At 38.5% G+C, this 20266-nt stretch overlaps 2 protein-coding genes across 2 annotated transcripts; both read right to left on the bottom strand.

The window, feature by feature from the left end:
• Positions 1–4933: 4933 nt before the first annotated feature.
• LOC109216395 (probable calcium-binding protein CML41) lies at positions 4934–6711 on the bottom strand. The gene is made up of 2 exons (XM_019380541.1): positions 6446–6711; positions 4934–5713 (listed from the first exon to the last, which is right to left on the bottom strand). Exons 1-2 carry the CDS (start codon positions 6648–6650, stop codon positions 5343–5345), a joined length of 576 nt encoding a protein of 191 aa, XP_019236086.1. The 5' UTR covers positions 6651–6711; the 3' UTR covers positions 4934–5342.
• An 11567-nt stretch (positions 6712–18278) lies between these two features.
• On the bottom strand, positions 18279–19050 carry LOC109216394 (uncharacterized mitochondrial protein AtMg00810-like). Its single transcript, XM_019380540.1, has 2 exons — positions 18663–19050; positions 18279–18616 (listed from the first exon to the last, which is right to left on the bottom strand). Exons 1-2 carry the CDS (start codon positions 19048–19050, stop codon positions 18279–18281), a joined length of 726 nt encoding a protein of 241 aa, XP_019236085.1.
• Positions 19051–20266: the final 1216 nt, after the last annotated feature.

Genomic DNA, 20266 nt, shown 5'->3' with positions numbered 1-20266 from the left:
CAAGTTAACTCACTTATCTTCTGAAATTTACCTTAAAACCCACATCTAGAAGTTTTCAGGAAGTTCTTACTAGATTCCGTACCTTTGAATTGCCTATCTTACCCTTAATTTTGGTTCTGAAATTAAGAGCCTTAACAATTGACCCATTTTAGGTACCTAAATTACCCTTGATGCCCTGAAATTACTAACCCAACCAAACCCCTTTACCTTAGTTAAAGATTCAACTACAATTATTCAAGGCTAGGTTATTCAGCTATATCCAACACTAATCCTAAAATTGAATCAAAAATCCTATGTTGAACTTGATTTAAAATTTAATTATTATGCATTATTTAAAAAAACAGTAAACATTAATTTGGAACAATTCAAACAAGGTAAATGCCCTACAGGAAACAGTAATATTCTAATAAACCTATGATCAATTAAATTATACTGAACTTGTTTCAAACTAAATTAAACTTCAGCGATCAAATTGAAACACTTAAACACACAGGTCATGTATTAAACCAATTCCAAACACTGAAAATATAAAAAACAAATCAGGTTTTAACTAAGCTAGAGGTGAAAACCAAAGATCAACAGAATATTTCAACAAAATCAATCAAAACAAGACTAAACTAAAATCGCAACACAGAATCCTCAAACAAAATGAACAATATATCAACCAGGAATAGAAATTCACTGATCTTGAACTCCACTTGATTGATTTGCGAAATTAATTTCCAGTTAAATGTTACATGTTATTTCGTCCAAAATAGGCATGTGACATTAACTAGAAATCACTCGACTACTCGAAACTTTCCAACACAGGTTTGAACCCATGAACCCTAGATTTGAAATTCGGCGAGTTCCGGCGGGATTTGAGGGGTTTTGGTTAGGGATCAGGGATGAGGGAGGTCAGGGGAGTGCAGGGTATGAATTGGGATGATTTGAAAGTGGTGCCGCCACAGAGACCTAAGGCGGGCGGCTAGGTTCATGGCTTCAAACTCAAATTCGACGAATTCAAGGCATGCTCGAAGGAACTTGACTTTGGATAAGGGTGTGGAGAGTGAGGAGACACTAGGGTGTTTGTGCGGTGGTGAATGGAGCCGGCGCCGCCATCGGAGGCGAAGGGGATTTTAGGGCGGCGCTAGGGTTTTGGGGTTGGGTTTCTGATGATGGAAACGATGAGGAGGGGGTGAGGGATTCAGACACTTATATAGCGACAACATCGTTAGATCTCGTCCATTGGATGAAGGAGAATCAACGGACGTGATTAACTTTGATGAAACGACGTCGTTTTGGTAGGGTGAGGGGCTGACCGGGTTGGGGTTGGGCCTTGGCGGGTTCAGAGGTTTATTTGGGGTTGGATTTCGTTTGGCTAAGCCAATTTGGCCCAAATTTGGGCATTTGCTTAAGACCTACTCTCTTTTTTAATTGTTTTTTTTTATTCCCCCCCTTTTTTTGTTTCATTTGTTTATTTTTCTGATTTTGTAAAAAATCAAAATTAAAATAAAGACCTAATTTATTTCCAAAATTAAGCTAATTAATTCCTAAAAATTGATTGAATCCTAAACAATTAACAATTAAAAATGCAAAAATGGACTATTTTTGTTATTTTCTTTATATTTTGTTCTAAAAACCACTTAACCCCTAATTAATCCTAAAATATGAAACTAAATCCTAAATGCAAATGCCAACTGTATTTTTTTATATTTTTTCATATGAATTAAAACAAACACCAATAAAATGCATCAATTATCAGAAAATAACACAAAAATTCACAAAAATTGTAAAATAATAAAGAAATCATTTTGTTTGAATTTTTGGGAATAATTCATATAGGGAAAAAATCACGTGCTCACAATTATCTCCACTTATGAGAATGTCATCCACATAGGTGGCTATAATAGAGATAAGATTCCCGTCTTTCTTGAAAAATAGGGAATAATCATTTAATGAAGCAGTATACCCTTTGAAACTCAAAGCACCAGCAAGTCGAGCATACCGTCGTGACGCTTGCTTTAGACCATATAGGAATTTTCTAAGTAGACAAACATGGTTGGGACTTGGTGGGCATAGTCCAGCTGGAAACTTCATGTAAACCTCCTCTTGGAGAGTTCCATGGAGAAATGCATTACTTACATCCAATTGATAAATTTCCCAGTCCTTTTTGGCTGCAATTGCTAGTAGACACCTTATGGTGGTCATCTTGACCACTGGTGAGAAAGTCTCGCTATAATCTATTCCTTCTTGTTGAATGTCTCCTCTGACCACCAAACTTGCCTTGAGTCTTTCTATAGTCCCATCAGAGTTATGCTTTACCTTGTACACCCATTTGCAAGGTAAGGCTTTCTTTCCAAAGGGTAGTAGAACTTCATCCCATGTGTGATTGGCCTTTAAGGCCTCAATTTCTAAGTCCATGGCTTTCTTCCAACCTGGGTCCAAAGAGGCTTGAGAATAGCTGCTAGGTTTTGAGATTTCTGAAATTGAAGTCATGATATGCTGATTTTGAGATGATAGAGCTCCAAAAGAACATATTTGAGGTTTAGGGAGAGCTAGACAAGAGTCAGTTAAATCAGTTAGAAAAACATGACTACACACATAGTCATTAAGATGGCTTGGCAATCTGGATTCCCTAGAGGATCTTCTAAGTACTGGTGTGTTATGTGGCTCAGAGGCAACTGATCTAGGTGTTGCATCAACTCCAGAATAGATGGGTGAGGTAGGATTGTGGGAATTGATAGTGTTGCTAGATGATGAGTAAAGAGAAGGAGATGGGGGTATATTTATGGTAGGTGAGTGAAATGGCTCAGTATTAGAGTCTGGAGGTTTGAACAGGCATCAGTAGAGTCAGGCATGATGAAAGATCTAGGTGATTAATGAAGATGATTTCAGATTACCCAAAATCGAGCTAGATTTTCTCTGATACCATGATAGAAAAGGAAGAGAAATTGTGAAATTTTTTGTGTATTCATCTCTGTCCAAGATAGTGTTTATATACAAAATATCCTATGAAAAATAAAATGTAAAAGGAAAAAATTTCTGTACAGTTGTCCTATTTGTATTGGCCTAACTATAACTAACTATAACACCCTATTATTCCTTTTCTAGAAGGATCTATTTATGTACAGCTGTATCCACAAAAATATCAGGTGTGCTAACATTAATCTAATGGCTGTGATTTAATCCATCAAACTTGTGATCAATGTCACTGATGCAGCCACGTGTATCATACTTTTCCACACACATAAGTCTTAGACATTTCGATGTATCCGATGAGTTTGTCTGAGACTCTTCTTCTTTCTTCTTTTGTTCTGAAAATCTTTCTTTCTTCTTCCGATCTTCTTCTTTGATCAAAAACGATGCAGCTGCTTGTGACCTTTGTTTTCTTACAACCTCTTGGTAAATAATTTAGCTAGCGTTTGGTCATAGATTACCAAATTTGTTTTGAAAAATCTGATTTGGGTGAAGTTTGATTTGAAGATGAAAATGTGTTTGGACATATGTTTCCAAAACATATTTCCCAAATTTGTTTTGGAAAAACATGTGTATTATTAGGGATTTGGCCCAAAAGGATTTGGGAGATGTTGCCAAAATATAGGCAAAATCTATGGCCAAACATGTGTTTGCCAAATAAAACTCAAGTTTATTTTGGCAAAATTTATGGCCAAACGGGTCCTTAATCTTCAACCAAGTGCACTGTTCAACTTTCTTGTAGCATAAGTGTCAACACTTAATATTATATCAATTTTAAAAGATATGTATATAAAATATCTAATTTTACGAAGAGACCATGGGTTCACGTGACCCGACTTCTCACTCTTGCCTCTCTCTTAAACAGCTCTGTCTTCAGCCTCTCTCAGTCGCCTCTCTCCCTCTCAAATGAGCGATTAGCAGAAATAAATAACGAACAGTGTAGCATCATCACGAGTTTATAATATTGGTTTAATTGAGTCTTTTTCATTCCTCATAATTAAGAACTTATATCTGGATTTGTTCTTGTATCTGGTTTAATGAAAATCCAAATTAGTCAACCATTACAGCTGAAATCATCCATCCAAATTGTATACTTCTTCCTCAAATTTTACATAAATTTATGTGTAGCCGGCCCCTTGCACATAGCAAATGTATATATCCCAATGTCCCTGCATATATATTCGTTTACTATATCATGCTTAGCAAACACTTTCTTCTATTCAAGATGAGAAAACCTAAATTTTCAGAGGCCAGCCAAATTTATTGTTCACTCGATCCTCTTTGTTTGCTCACTATATTGGACCAACAAAATTAGAATTGTTCAGATTAACTCTGGGAATAGTTTCTTCACCGATATTATTGATCAACCAGCTTAATTCCACTTACTTCAATGTGCCGCAGTAATTATATAAAATGACATGATGATATTCCATCTCGTAATTAATTCGTGAAAACTTGACATTTAGACTCCACAAGACAAACACCAACAACAATTAATGTCTAGAGATTATTGGAAGGGAGAACCAAGTATTGAAATACCTCATCTGATATTATATGTGTTGAATTCAGTGACTATATATCTCATTTAATATAAAGTTGGAAAGAATATATTTTTATGTAATTTGCTTAATTTTTATTGATCAACCAGCTTCCACTTAAGATCAAGCTCCCGTAGTGCCAGTGGCGGATCTACATAGATCATTATGGGTGCTCAAGCACCCATTGTCTTTGACTAGATCTAGTAGATTTACATAGACAATTAACCAAAAACTTGAATAATTATTGAGTGAGCACCCACAACTAAACTTATATTTCCTCTTTTTTTATAATTTTTATTCCCGAGCACCCACGACTTCGAAATCTTGAATCCGCCACTGCGTAGTGTTTCACGGTTTCCCATAGTATATAATTTAAGCAACAGATATATATCACCTAATTTCCAGCCAAACAACCTTGCTTTAATTTCATAGTCTCATAAATAGAAATTTTAGATGTTCTTAGCTTCCATTAATACATCAAACAAGAAGCATATATATTTATATGCCATACTTCCAATTCATCCATGTACAGAAAATAATGTTTTGAAAGATTGAAAACAAAAAATAATACAAGACCAAAAACATGCAAAAGAGCAATTACAGACATGCAGACAAGAATTAACCTCAGGCTGCCTGAGATTTTTCCGTGGGGGAATCTTTAGAATTCTCATTGTATAGCTTTCAACCATCAAATGAAATATGAGTAACCCGTCCTCCTCTCTTTGAAAGAAGGGCGCTTCCACTTCTATTCTTGTTTGTCATCTCAGTTCACTCAATTAATATTGACCTTATTTAAATTTTTGTTTTACTTTTTACTTAAAATTTATAATTAGATTTATTTATTAATTAAGCCGTCATCATTTGGCGAAATTCATGATAATCAAGTTCTCCGTTACCATCAGTGTCATAGACTTGTATCATAGTGACACATTCATCATAAGATTTTGGATCCCCTAAACGACTCAAAACTCTCTGTAAACTTTTAGGAGTAATTCGACCACAACCTTTTTCAACTTCATACATCTCAAATGCTGCCTTTAAGGATTCATCATCACCTGTTCCTTCTTTTTGTACCACCATTTTCTTAAAATCTTCAAAATCTATGAAACTGTCACCATCCGTGTCGAGTTCGTCTATGATTTCTTGAGCATCTTCATGTGACATGTGTTCTCCTATGGATCCAAAATATGCTCGTAGCTCGAAAGCTGATATTTTACCTGTTCGAACCCACATTATAAAATCATCAAATTATTAGAACTGAAATATCTTAAAATCCTTAGAACATTGATAACAATAGGCTTAGAGCTAGGCAAAACAAGCTTCTTGAAGATAATTTGGAAATCTCTTCCACGAGCTAACGGAAGAATATATAATGACAGTCTATATTGGGGATTCAACTAAGCCACAAAAGGTAGTCTTCAAGAAACGTTGCTCTTCTATTCTTGAATTTACAATTTCACCTTCTGATTAATGTCTTTTTAATTTTTTTTTCAACCGAAAATTGCTACAATTCCTAAAGAAACCCGTCCCAATTTATTGGTCAAGTATTAAACCCCTCCAATCCAGAATAAGTGATTTTTTTTTTGTGGTCCAAAATATCTATTTTTTCAGATTTCAAGAATGAATTAATATTTTTTTCCTACATTGCCTTTGGAGTAAATAGTGTTGGAGTATGTGTTAGGAGTATTTATGTGAAGAGATCGTAAATGTTAATATGGTCAATTTCATTGTTAATTAATGTTAAAATGTGAATTTCTTAATTTGTGTGAAAACAGCCAAAAAACATTCATAGTGGACCGGAGGGAGTAATGAAATTCGGATGTCAAAATGTGTTTGTCAAAACCAAGAAAGATATTAAAATATTAAGAATGAATCTAAAAAAAAAAAATCAAATTCACATTTAATAAATTCAAATTTTTTCAAAATATTTGATAGTTATCTAACATTACCATCGTTGTCAGTGTCGAAACGACGGAACACTTCTCTAAACTCGTCTTCTCTTGATGAGTTTCGTCGTGAAATATTTGGTGATTTTGGAGTTGTTGAAGAGCTCTGGCTTGAACTTGACGACTTTGATCTAAGCCTAGGTAATCTTACACTAAGGTTTTTGTGTGAGGAGCAGCCAAAATATTTTGGTATTTTGATAGAATCCATGGATATATGGATATTGACAGATTAATTTAATTACTATGTGGACTTGCAAATCCATGGAAATGCTGGCTGTATTAAAAGGCCAACTGCGCCACTAAAGTTGAAAAGACACTTGCGTAAAGTACTATGAAAGTTCCAATTAGATTTCAAAACTTTGAGGGCCCGTTTGCTTTACTATTTTAAAAGATGTAATTCCAGTATAAATTTTTTGGATAAATTATACTAGTACAATATTTAATTAGTTATACAAGAAAAAAATAATTGCCACATAATTTATACAATATTAGCCTTTATAAAAACCCATTGCTAATAATACCTGCAAAAAATACAGAATTCTGTGTATTATATATCTTATGCTGGATAGAATATTGAATAACAAAATATGTATTAAAAATACATAGAAAAGGTAATAAAAGAAAAATAGACCTTTGAAGTAAATAATCCGCAGATAACAACCTCAATAGTTATTTACATAATAATTCATATTCAGAGGCGAATCTAGAATTTCTAAAATATGAGTGCACCACAGAAGAAAAGTATTAATTGGGAATTGATCCTTTTTTTTTTTAATAAATAACTCAGTATTCAACTAAGTATACCATTAAGCCTTTGTGAAATATGATTGCCAACAGATAATATTTGACCAATTCTAAAAACACATACATAAAATACCTAATTTGGCAGAGAGACTATGGATTTACATGCCCCATAAACTACCCTATAAATCCGCCTCTGTCCATACTATTAGTTGTTGTATGACAATTGTTGCATTATAATCCTAACATAACTAATACGTGAACCAAACAACTCCTTGAGGCATTGAAATTGACTTTCCTTAGGGTCTTCATTTTTACGATCTATTGGTGAGTAAAATGCTTGGTTGTTTCGCTAATAGGAAGAGGAAAAAGGGAAAGAGATGACGTTGAGTAATGTGATGTCCTAGGAAAGTGATCATTGGAATTTTCTAAGAAATTGTAAGTGATCATGATAAAGAAGAGACTATACGTGAAGTATGGACGAAGAGGAAATTGCATAGCACCTTCCTTTGGGTCCCTTAAAATTGACCTTGCACTGACTATTTGTTGTTATGCTACGTATAAATGTTCCATCCGTGTGACAATATATGGGAGAATGACAACAATATAACTCCCTCTGTTTCAAAAATATTGACACGATTTGCTTATTAGTCCGTTTCAAAAAAAATTAGTACCTTTCAATATTTCCTTAATAAAAAGTATTTATAGCAACACAAGTGATGTGTTAGGTTTCAGATCACCAAGTTCTAAAAGTTTTACAATCATACAAAAGTTATGACTTATTTAAGACCACATATCTCAAAAATCTTATCTTCTTAGTCAAATTAAAATCTTTTTGAAATAGAAGGAGTAATATTCTTGTGCCAGTACTTATTTTTTTGATCCTGTATTAGAAGCTTTGAGAAAAAAGCCCCATGACAGAATTTTGAAAACACACCAGGCAGGATTTTCCCCCAGTTCAAGAATTTTAAAACACATTAGGCAGAATTTCAGCAATTATGATGATCATTAGAATATAGGGGTTTTGACACAGTTACCCACAAAAATAAAACTATTTACCCTTGTCTACCTATTTGTTTTCCTACCTATAAACTAATTACATTTCCTACCCATAGTAGGTTTTGTGGGGAATTTTTGTTTATTCTCCAATTCTTTTTTATTTCTATGCTTCTTTTTTCTTTTCTCCTTTTTTTTTCTCGTTTTCTTCTTATTTTTTCCTTTTTTCCTAATTTCATTTAACTTCTATTTTTTTATATTCTTTTTCTCTTCATAATCTAATTTCATTTACTGTTTTCAGTATTTTTTATTATTCTTTTTTTATACTATTACTAAAGAAAAATTAAATTGTGCATCAATTAAATGTAGTTAATACAACCAAAAAAATATTAACTAACATATGATACCAGTATAGTATATAGCTATACCAACGTGGTATACAATTGTACGCAAAGAGTCAAAAAAATTCTAATTTAATTATTAAACTGAAATAATATCAGTTGTCAAAAAAAAAATTCTAAACGGATCTAATTGTAAGAGTATACCATTACATCATATAGCATACTATATTTATTTTTTTCGCATTTTCAATTTACCCCTCACGCTGGGTAAAAGCTTAAAACAAATTAAAAGGGAAAAGACAAGTGAATTTACAGGTAATAAGTATACTATTATAGTATATTGTATGCTATTACAGCATATTGTTACGGTATCTTGCATATTATTACAGTATACCATAACAATATATTGTATACTATGATAGTATATTGTTGTAGTATAACTATATACTCTTATAGTATATTAGTATACTGTAGCGGTATACTGTTTTGTAAACTATAATAGTATAGTGTTGCAGTATAGCTATATACTCCTACAACATATTGTATACCATAGCGGTATATTGTAGCTGTGTTCTTCGATTTTCAACTGAAAATTTCGATCTCAATCACATCAAATCAACTCCAAACGGTATCAAATTTCAGTATGAACTTCCAGAAGGTACTATAAGCAATATTTAATAGCACCCACTTTGAATCAAACAAGAAATCTTCAAAAATAAAATTGAGCTTCCAAGCCCAACAATGGTGGATATTCAAATACACATAAAAATTTAGATATGGAAGCTTACTCGAAGATACTATAAGCAATATTTAATAGCACCACATCGAATCAAACAATAAATCTTCAAGAAGAGAAGTGTTTGTGCAAACTAGCTATAATACTTGTTAATGGCTTCATCTTCATTATCATCCTACTCACCATGTGCAGCATGTAAATTCCTACGTCGAAAATGTCAGCCAGAATGCGTGTTTGCTCCTTACTTCCCGCCAGTTCAACCCCAAAAATTTGCAAATGTTCACAAAATATTTGGAGCCAGCAATGTGACAAAGCTGCTCAATGAATTGCAGCCTCACCAAAGGAAAGACGCCGTCAACTCTCTCGCTTATGAAGCTGACATGCGCCTCCGCGATTAAAGGGTAAATAGGCGGGTATATAGTTTGAGGGCCATGGGTAGGAGTAGTAAATAGCTTGGGCATAGGCATTAAAGAGTAAATAGTTTGGAATTAATGGGTATAAAGTGAGATTTTCTCTAGAATATTGCCATAAATCCTGACAGATCACCAGAATTTTTCAGCATTCTAACTGAAAATTCTAAATCATTAGAATTTATGGTGCTTCAAAAATTTTAGCGCTGAAATTTTTTGTGATCGCCAGAATTTTTGATGCTTTAAATTCTGGCTAGCAGATCTTAAAATTCTAATGCAGCGCTATTTTTCTCAATTTTTTTCGTAATGGAGTCAAAATATAAATAGTGATTTAGAACAAGTCCATCTAGCGTCATTTCTAGCAAAAATGTGATATCAACAGACTTTTACACACATAGCAAGTTGAATTTACTGCTTACTTTTCTTAGCCAATTTACATAAATTGTACAATAATTATATGTGATTATACAGATATTATAAATGAATTATAAATATATATTATATATTTACCTACTATTTTTAGTTTAAGCGGTAGTCTGAGAGCTAGGTTACTTAGGTTAATTCTCGGTATCATAATCGGGGCGGAATTACCTTTGTCCAAGAGGTGTTGAGAAAAAAATTATACTATGTAGATAGGTAATTTTTTTTTTATTATCTATATGCATACTATATGTTGAATTCCTTAATTTGTTGATGTGTTCACTTTTCTAATATTTTGAATTACCTTAACTAAAAATCTAGCTGCACCACTAATCATAAACAGCTGCATATTTGATAGGAGTAGGACCAATTGTTTCCCTGCTCTTTGGGATGGCCTCAAATCATGAGCTAGTAGAAAAGCAAGAAAACGACTTGCTGGAATAGTTATCATAGATAGGCTAAAACATTTTACCTGTCAAACTTAAGGCTTAACCGATATTTTTGCTTTTCAGACCGAATTTTGCCTAACGTGATAGTGGCTGAAAACACGTTAAGCATTGTGAGACGAGTCACCAAGGATCTCTGTCTACTTTGATAACTGTATGGGTCAAAATTTGACCGCCAGATGATTATCATTAAAGGGGACGGTAAGAGGTTGACCCAGCCACAGTCGTGCCCACGAGGCATAATGACGACGAGTACCACGGTCCCTGTCGAGATCAAGCCGTTAGAAAACTTACATCGCAGAACAATTATAATGTTTGTCAAGTAATGAAGGACCCAGTCATGAGAAAGCGCACCGGTCAAAGACCATTGGATAAAAGGGAAAATTGGTATATATAGAGAGGCAGGAGACCATTACTAGGGGCTCTGAATCCAGATCTGGATACAACATTTGATAGTCATCGTTACGGAACCAACAAGGGGGGATCTCTTAGTTATCAACAGTTTTCTCTCTTTTACCTCTGTGCTCTTACGATTATGATGCAAACCCATCATAGATGTAAGCTTATCATTTCCATTTGATGTATGATAATCATCTTAAGAAATATTAAATTAGCTTGTTCTTCTCCGATTTTTGTACTCAATATGTTTTGATCTAGACTTAATTATGTTTGGCTAAGATTTACCTTCTATCTCTCTTTTTATTAGTTTAACTAAAAGGTTTAACAATTTTTTGGTTAAACAATTTGGCGCCGTCTGTGGGGATTTCTTAGCCAAATTTTTTAGTTTCCTTTAGATCTAGAACCAGCCAAGTATCACTTCCAGGCTGCCATAAGCTCACCATCTCGGTATAAATACCAACTCGAAAGAATGGTAGATAAGCTTTTGAGATAACCGCACCAATCTAGGTCAAATCTCTACATAAAATAGAAATTGTGGCCGATGTCTATGTAAAACCCACGCTTCACCTGTAGCGATGGGATTGGCACGTCATATGCATGTTTAAAAGTAGAACCACGGTCGCTACGCTCTTGGCATAACCGCAATCCCATTTGACGTATTCACCTTATATACCAGCCTGTACTTCCACCTCTTAGGAAGGGATGATAGCCTACTGTATGATCCTTTGAAATAGCGGGCATATCCTGCCCTATTTTTAAATTCCCCCACACACTGGATGATCTATGAACGAAGTGTGACATGTTTCCCTTGTTTGTGCAAATCGGACGAGATCGGACCGGGACTCGGTTTCAACACTTCCGCGAGTGAGGTGGGCCCAACCCATGAGAAGCCTTGATGTTGTTAACGACGAAGTCGAGCACGGCCGCCAAATCTAAAAGCACCATTCGAGCACTAGGCGGAGCGAGTAACCCTACAACGCCACACCTTCTTTCACCAGCTTGTTAGGTCGAGGTAACAAACGATTTCATTTTGGTTTACCTTCACTCGTTTGTTGATTCAAAACAGGAATGCGAGCACTCGCATGGGTACGCGTGCGAAGGACCAACGCCTCCAAAACACCCTCGGAAATGATTCTGTAGCACACCGCCCCGCAAGTAATGACCTAGCAAAACCCTCTAAGCCGCAGCATATCACAAATAATAGAAATGGCTCGGTACAGAACAACTATCAAAAAAAACAAAATCTACGGTAAAAGCAAAATTGAGCGGACTGGGACTCACCCAGGAAACGCACAGTATTCTAATGAAAGCGAAATTGAGCGAACTGGGACTCACCCAGGAAACGCACAGTATTCTCCAATGAAAGCGAAATTGAGCGAGGACTCACCCAGGAAACGCACAGTATTCTCCAACGAAAGCGAACTGAGTGAACAGGGACTCACCCAGGAAACGCACAGTACCCTCCAAGTGAAAATGAAATTAAGCAAACTAGGGCCTGCCTCGACGCACGCATATAAAACGCAACAACGAGTAGTGTCCCCCAACGGAAATACAATGGGTTACCATTCGACCTCGCTTGAAATAACACCCCTACGGCCAACGGCCATTGCCAAAAGAAGGGTTAGACCTAGCTCGAACTTACAATGGGTTACCATTTTGACCTCGCTCGAAATAACACCCCTACGGCCAACGACCATCGCCAAAAGAAGGGTTCGACCTAGCTCGAACTTACAATGGGTTACCATTTTGACTTCGCTCGAAATAACACCCCTACGGCCAACGGCCATTGCCAAAAGAAGGGTTCGACCTAGCTCGAACTTACAATGGGTTATCATTTCGACCTCGCTCGAAATAACACCCCTATGGCCAATGACTATCGCCAAAAGAAGGGTTCGACCTAGCTCGAACTTACAATGGGTTACCATTTTGACCTCGCTCGAAATAACACCCCCACGGCCAACAACCATCGCCAAAAGAAGGGTTCGACCTAGCTCGAACTTACAATGGCTTACCATTTCGACCTCGCTAGAAATAACACCCCTATGGCCAATGGCCATCGCCAAAAGAAGGGTTCGACCTAGCTCGAACTTACAATGGGTTACCATTTCGACCTCGCTCGAAACAACACCCCTACAGCTAACGGCCATCGCCAAAAGAAGGGTTCAACCTCGCTCGAACATACAATAGGTGACAATTCGATCTTACCCGAATTGATACCTTTACGACCACTGGCTATCATTGAATCGAGTAGGATACGATCCAACCTCACTCAGAATAACACCTTTACAGCTGCCAGCTACCGTCAAATAAAATAAAGAGTTCGAGCTCGTTCAACTATGAGTCAGAAACTTACTTCGCCCAAGACGACAACCCCAAGTTCGACCTCGTTCGAACACAAGTCAAACTGACTTCGCCCGAGATGGAGATTCTAAGTTTGATCCCGCTCGAATACGTATGAAGAATTTGACTTCGCCTACGTTGAATGATTCCACCTAAGTCAGCAAATCGGAAGTCAACCTCGCCCAAAACTAAAAGATATGTAACGAGGTAAAGGAGAATCAAAAGATACACAAAGGCGAAATAACTGTTTTATTTTAAATATACGTGCACAACAGCCGCACCTTACAAAAGACCAAAACAGGCCAAAAAAAAAAGAAGGCGAAAATCATCAAAATAAAAGAGTACTAAAGCTGTAGCAACTTTTCACTCGGTGTCATCACCGCCGTTCTCCCCATCGTTATCTTCAGGAAATCCCTCCTCAACATCAGCGTCCTCGCCAACCTCTGGTGTCGTAGGGTCGAAGCCGCAATTGACACGAGCCTCGCGTGTCTTCGCTCGAGCTTCTTCAAAAGCAGCCTCGGAAACACTGCCCGCTCCCATAAACCCTTGTATATGTTTCGTTGGGCCTCAGCATGGACCCACAGCTCATGCAAATGACAAGGAACAACGGCGGAAGCAGACTCAACTTGAGCCAGCAATTGCACCTTTTCGGCCTCGAGGGTCACGACTCGGTCTCCCAAGTTTGAGGCTTCCCGATCAATTTTGCGGATGCGTTCTTCGAGCCTCGCCTCCCTCAGTGTGGCCATTGCCCTCTCAAACTCCTGCTCAGATTCGAGGACGCGGATAGTGTCCTCCAGCACTGCCGCTCTCGCCAAAGCCGACGCCCGAGCACTCTCAGCATTTTCTAGCTCGGCCACTTTTCTCTGCAGCTCGGCTAACTTCCCCATCCATTCTGCACTCAAAGCTTCAACTCTGGCGGCACTCTGATCGAGTTCGGCTTGCAACGACAGCACCTTCACCTGAAGATGCTCGCACTCTGCAGCGACCCCCTTCCCAACTCAAGATCTTCGTCCTTGGCACGGAGCAGCTCCTCGAGCTCAATACATCTGCGAATGGACTGCATCAACTCCTGATCCATTTTCTCCAACTCCTCTCCGAGGGATTGGGTGCCAGTACCCGCCCTGAGCCGCTCATGCGTCTCATGGCATTTGTTGCGATATCGCCGATACTTTTCAAGCATCATCAAAAAAATCTTGGCCCGAGTCTCGACCCTGCGAGCACTCTCGATCTCCAGCATGTAAGAGTGAAAGCAAAGAAAAGAGTCGATAAAGGCCAAGGCCACACAAAAAAGGGGGGGGGGAACAAACAAGGTAGAGAAACTTACCCTTAGGCCCATCGCGGCCACGCCACGTGACAATTCGGCGTCGCTGACGTCCTGAAGAGCTCCGCTTTCTGCGGTAGAGCATAGAAGGTCGAACAGCGGCACAAAATCCACCGTGTTTTACAGAAGATTAAGGTACGATAGAATTTTGAGTATTCGGGAAAGACCTCCTGCTCTTACCACAGTTCGGGTAAAGCCTTTCTCGAACATCCTAACATCATCAGGATCGAGGTTGGATTCAGACTCGTAATCATCAACCGCGATGCCTTTTCCCCTCTCTTTCGCCGAAGAAGAAGTGCGGTTCGGCCGGGATGACGAAGGGCCGCCCAAGACAGCAACAGCAGCATCGGGACTCCGTCTCTCCGCCACGTCAGTCTATTGATCGCTCGCAATGGGCGTAGCCTCAGCGGCCGAGTTAGCACCACCGTCAATTTCGGGCACCGCCAAGGGAAGGTCGCCCCTCAAAGATGTTTCGGCTTGAGGAATCACTTCCAACGCTACACGTCTTCTCTTTGACGGGGCCTCTCCACTACCAGCATGGGAAGACTCGCCTGTTGAGCGGACAGTAGAAACCAGAGTCTCAGGTTGAGGAATAGCCCCCGCACACACAGCCCCGGCCGCAGGTGCATATTGGGTAGTGGCTCTCGATGCAGACAGGATAGCGGCCCTCGGCGCAGGCCAGGCAGGGGGCGCCGGTTGACGGACTGCAAGCGGAGGAGCCCTCGTCCTTCGCGCTCCCTGCCAACAAAGAAAAACGGTCATATAATGACAAGATCGAACCATAAGGCAAAGAAAGTGGGCCGACTCACTAGTGAGAAGCTTACGCCCATATTTCTCGTGGAAGGACGCTCACTCACAATTACCCCTTGAATGGGGAAGAATTGCGTTCACCCACTCACAGATATCATCAACTGGCGTGGGAGGTAACTCTCGGCTACAAAAACAAAAACAAGTTCTTACCAATATCACCTAGAGAAGAATGATCGACGACCGCCTTGAGAGGAATCACAAAATAAACAAAGGAAAACTTATGAGCAAAGTTCCACGTCTCAGGGAACCCTGTCGAGTCTGCCACAAGGTGCTTTGTCCACACATATAAATAGCTTTCCCAGAAACGGCGATTAGCCTTATCGTCCATTTTCACCACCAAACTCTTAGTTCCTCGATGGCGCATGTGGATCATCGTGTCCCGAAGAAATTGAGGAGCAAAAATATGAAGCATGTGTCCCAAAGTAATCCCTCTACTGGCGAGCTCCGCATACTTGGTGAGCATGAGGAAGAGCTTGTATGCGTATGGTAAGAGCTGAGTCGGGCACACCTCATAGAAGCGGAAGAAGTCTACCACTAGAGAGGGGAGAGGAAGTGTATATCCGACAACAAAAGGATACGCGTAAAATGCACAGAACCCCGGGCGATTCAAATGTACAATGTCCGTCCCCGCCGTCGGTACCATTTCGATATGATTTGGAATTCCCCACTTAGCCTTGAGCGCCGTAATCGTCGCTTCATCCATGGTGGAAGGGACAGGTGCCAGTTCGTCTCCGGCAGGGCTGTTAAAGTCAGTCCATAATTTCCCCGGACGGGGTAGTATCTCAGCCACTATCGGAAATCCCTCATCTTCCGTCACCTCCATTCCCTCTCCAAGAAGGGGTGCATCATTCTCCGGCGCCGGAACTTCGACGAATCTGTCAGTCTGGGAAGAAGTACTAGCCATTTGTCTGGCTCGATCGGAATAAACAAGAGTGATGAAGAAATAGAGAGGGTGATCACGTCAAATTTTGACAAAAGCAGAAATGTGAAATACTGAAGAAGGTGGAAGTTTGCAAAATTTCTCAGGTAAATCGAAAAGTGTAACAATCGAATGGTGGTTTCCCTTTATTTATAGAAACATAAATGCCCTGAGTGGGAAACCCAAGAGCCTCCAAAAAGCTAAAAGGGCATAGGAAACGATATGGTGCCTGGGAAACGTGCGATATAATGACGCATAACGGGCAGTCATGGCACCCTGAATCAATGTGATGATCCATCTCCGAACTGAAGTAACGGTCTGGTAAAGCCCATAAAACATCACTTCGCCACCTCACCATGAGGAACCCGTCCTCGCATAATGACCATCTTTCTCCTAATTCTTGGATCCACAGGGTCCGCCTATTGAGCTCGCCAAAAGACGACCCCAACGGGTGGAGGGACTAACTGTATGAGTCAAAATTTGACCACCAGACGGTTATCATTAAAGGGGATGGTAAGAGGTCGACCCAGCCACGGTCGTGCCCACGAGTCGTAATGGCAATGAGTACCACGGTCCTTGTCGAGATCAAGCCGTTAGAAAGCTTACATCGCAGAACAAGTGTAATGTTTGGGCAAGTAATGAAGGACCCAGTCATGAGAAAGCGCACCGGTCAAAGACCATTGGATAAAAGGGAAAATTGTTAGTATATATAGAAAGGCAGGAGACCATTACTAGGGGCTCTAAATCCAGATCTGGCTACAACATTTGATAGTCATCGTTACGGAACCAACAAGGGCGGATCTCTTAGTTATCAACAGCTTTCTCTCTTTTCCCTCTGTGCTCTTACGATTATGATGCAAACCCATCATAGATGTAAGCTTATCATTTCCATTTGATGTATGATAATCATCTTAAGAAATATTAAATCAGCTTGTTCTTCTCCGATTTTTGTACTCAATATGTTTTGATCTAGACTTAATTATGTTTGGCTAAGATTTACCTTCTATCTCTCTATTAATTAGTTTAACAAAAGGGTTTAATAATTTTTTGGTTAAACAATAACATATTAGATTATGTGAAGTATCTTATCTAACAGTTTAGATTAGGATAAATGTGACACATTAATTTTTTTATATAACAACGATAACCATGTTAAAAAGTTGAAAAATATTTGGTTCGAATAATTTGTCTCGTATGATAAAAAAGAAAATTTTAGGGGAGGAATATTAATGGAATATAGTTATATAGACATAGATTGAGATGAGTCTAGTTGGCAAAGTGGAGCTGAAATAAAATTTAAATGGGAACACATATTTCTTTAAGACTTTTAACTCTCGTTAGCCATAGATTTTTGCAACTTTTTTTTTAAATTCTTTTTGAAAATATCATTTGTTGATAGAATATGATTAGTTTTTGATAAAATTTTGTTTTTTTTTTTCAAGTTTCCAAAATCTGGTTTAGGGCAATTTTAGAGTGAAATTATTTTGACAAGATTGTAAATGAGATCAGCTAAGTGGATCTCAACCTCAGCTCCAATGACTGACTCTGGAAGCTTTTGGAGAGTGCCTGTGAGAGAGAGGAAGAAGACGAAAGCGGAGGAGAAATACTTTGATGAAGAATGAAGCTCAATTGTATTGAATCTGTATAGTATCATATATACACACGCAGAGAGACTAACTGAAGAGCTGACAGCTGTACACCTTGACAACTAACTACTGCCAGATATATCCAAACTAACTAACTAACTCTACCATGAACTAATATACAAAAATGAACACAAAATGAATAAATACAATCTCAATACCTCCCGCGCCCCCCCCCCCCCCCAAGTTGGAGGTAGGGAAAGCACAGTCAACTTGCGCAAAACAGTAAAGTATTTGATGCCTGTGAGTGCCTTGGTAAGAATGTCTACAAGCTGGTCATTGGTGGAAATATAATGGAAGGAAACCAGACCTTCCTACAGCTGCTTTCGAACAAAGTGGCAATCTACTTCGATGTGCTTGGTTCGTTCATGAAATACTGGGTTCCTTGCTATGTGTAAAGCTGACTCACTATCACAAAACACTCTAGTAGGAGCAGGAGAGGGGACTGTCAATTCATCAAGTAATCTTTTCAACCAAACTAACTCCCTAATCACTTTTCTCAAAGATCTGCATTCAGCTTCTGCTGAAGATAATGAAACTGTCTCTTGTTTCTTGGATTTCCAGCTGAGAGGACTACTTCCCAACATTACAATATAACCACTAACAGATTTTATTAAGTCCAGGCAAGCAGCCCAGTCAGAATTAAAATAGGCTTTGATGGAGATCATTGGGCATAAACACACCCAAAGTAGGATCACCTTTGAGATATCTCAACAAATGGAAAGCATCTTTCAAATGGGGTTCCCTAGGATTCTGCATAATCTGGCTGAGATGTTGCACACTAAAAGCAATATCCAGCCTTCTCTTTGTGAGAAAGTTCAGCTTTCCAACTAGCTTTCTGTAGTAGGTAGGGTCTGTAAAAGGCATCCCCTCTTTCGCTCTTAGTTTTACATTAAGATCAAAAGGTGAAGTGAGAGCACTGTACTCCAGGTAGTCATACTCCTTTAGTAAGTCAAGAACAAACTTCCTTTGTGAGATAATAACACCACCTGCCTTGTACAAAACCTCCAGGCCTAAAAAATAGTGCAACTTACCCAAGTCCTTGATCCTAAATCTATTGTGTAGGAAGGTCTTCAGTTGGTCCATTTCTGATTGGTCTGTCCTTGTAAGTAGAACATCATCAACATAGACTGCTACATATACAACTGAGTCCCCTTTTCACTTGGAAAACAATAAGTAGTCATTCATAGAATGTTCATATCCCCTTGAATATAATGTCTCAGTTAATTTTTCATGCCACTGTCTGCTTGCATATTTCAAACCATAGAGAGATTTATTCAATTTACAGACCAAACTTTGGTTGTCCACCATAAGTCCTGGTGGGACTTCCATGTAAACCTACCATGCAAGCCAGGAAGGAATGCATTATTTACATCCAATTGGAAGATATTCCATCTACTCTTTACTGCAACTGCAATAAATGTTCTAACTGTAGTCATTTTCACCATTGGGTAAAATATTTTTGTGTAGTACACTCCTACTTGTTGTGTATAGCCTTTCACTACTAACCTAGCTTTGAACCTTTCAATGGTTCCATCTTCCTTGTGCTTCACTTTGTAAACCCATCTTCATGTTATTTCCTTCTTTCCAGGAGGTAGAGGTACCAGGTCCCATGTATTATTGGCATAAAGAGCTTTAAATTCCTAAACCATAACTGCTTGCCAAGCAGGATTGGTAGCAGATTCCTCAAATGAAGATAGTTCACTATCATTGCATATGCTACTTACCAAAGATTGACTGTCATGAACCAAGGTACTAGCTGAAATGTGATGATATTTAGAGAACAAGGCATTCAGGGAGAAATCAATATGGTTATGTCTATATGTATGTTCATGAGGAGTTGGTTTAGGGACATAATGTATGTAATCATTCAAGTATATGGGTATTTTGTGTTCTCTCAGTGACTTTCTTAAATTTGGAGTTGGATTAGGTGTGTGATGTGTTGGAGGTGAATCAGTGGTGTGTGGGAAATATACATTCTGTGATGATGGTGAGTCTGCATTGCTTGGTGTAGGTGAAGGAGGTAAAGGATCAGGAGAGGAGCTGACAGAGGAAGGTGACACTATATTGAATGTAGTACCTCCATTCCTTTGATCACTCATTGTACTTTCTGAAGATGACACTATATTAGTGTCAGTCATGGGACTAATAGAAAGTGGATGAAGAGTTCAAGGGAAAAAAGAAATTCAAAACTAATATTAAAAGGGAAAATAGACTCATAAAATACTACATCCTTGGAAATATGGATTTTCTTGGTAGCCAAATTCAGCACTTTGTAGCATTTCGTGCCAAAATGATATCC

This window comes from Nicotiana attenuata, unplaced genomic scaffold (genome assembly GCF_001879085.1).
Source record: "Nicotiana attenuata strain UT unplaced genomic scaffold, NIATTr2, whole genome shotgun sequence".
NCBI classification, from domain to species: domain Eukaryota; kingdom Viridiplantae; phylum Streptophyta; class Magnoliopsida; order Solanales; family Solanaceae; genus Nicotiana; species Nicotiana attenuata.
Note: the sequence above shows the minus strand (reverse complement) of the source record. Positions and strands in the feature narration are given on the sequence as shown.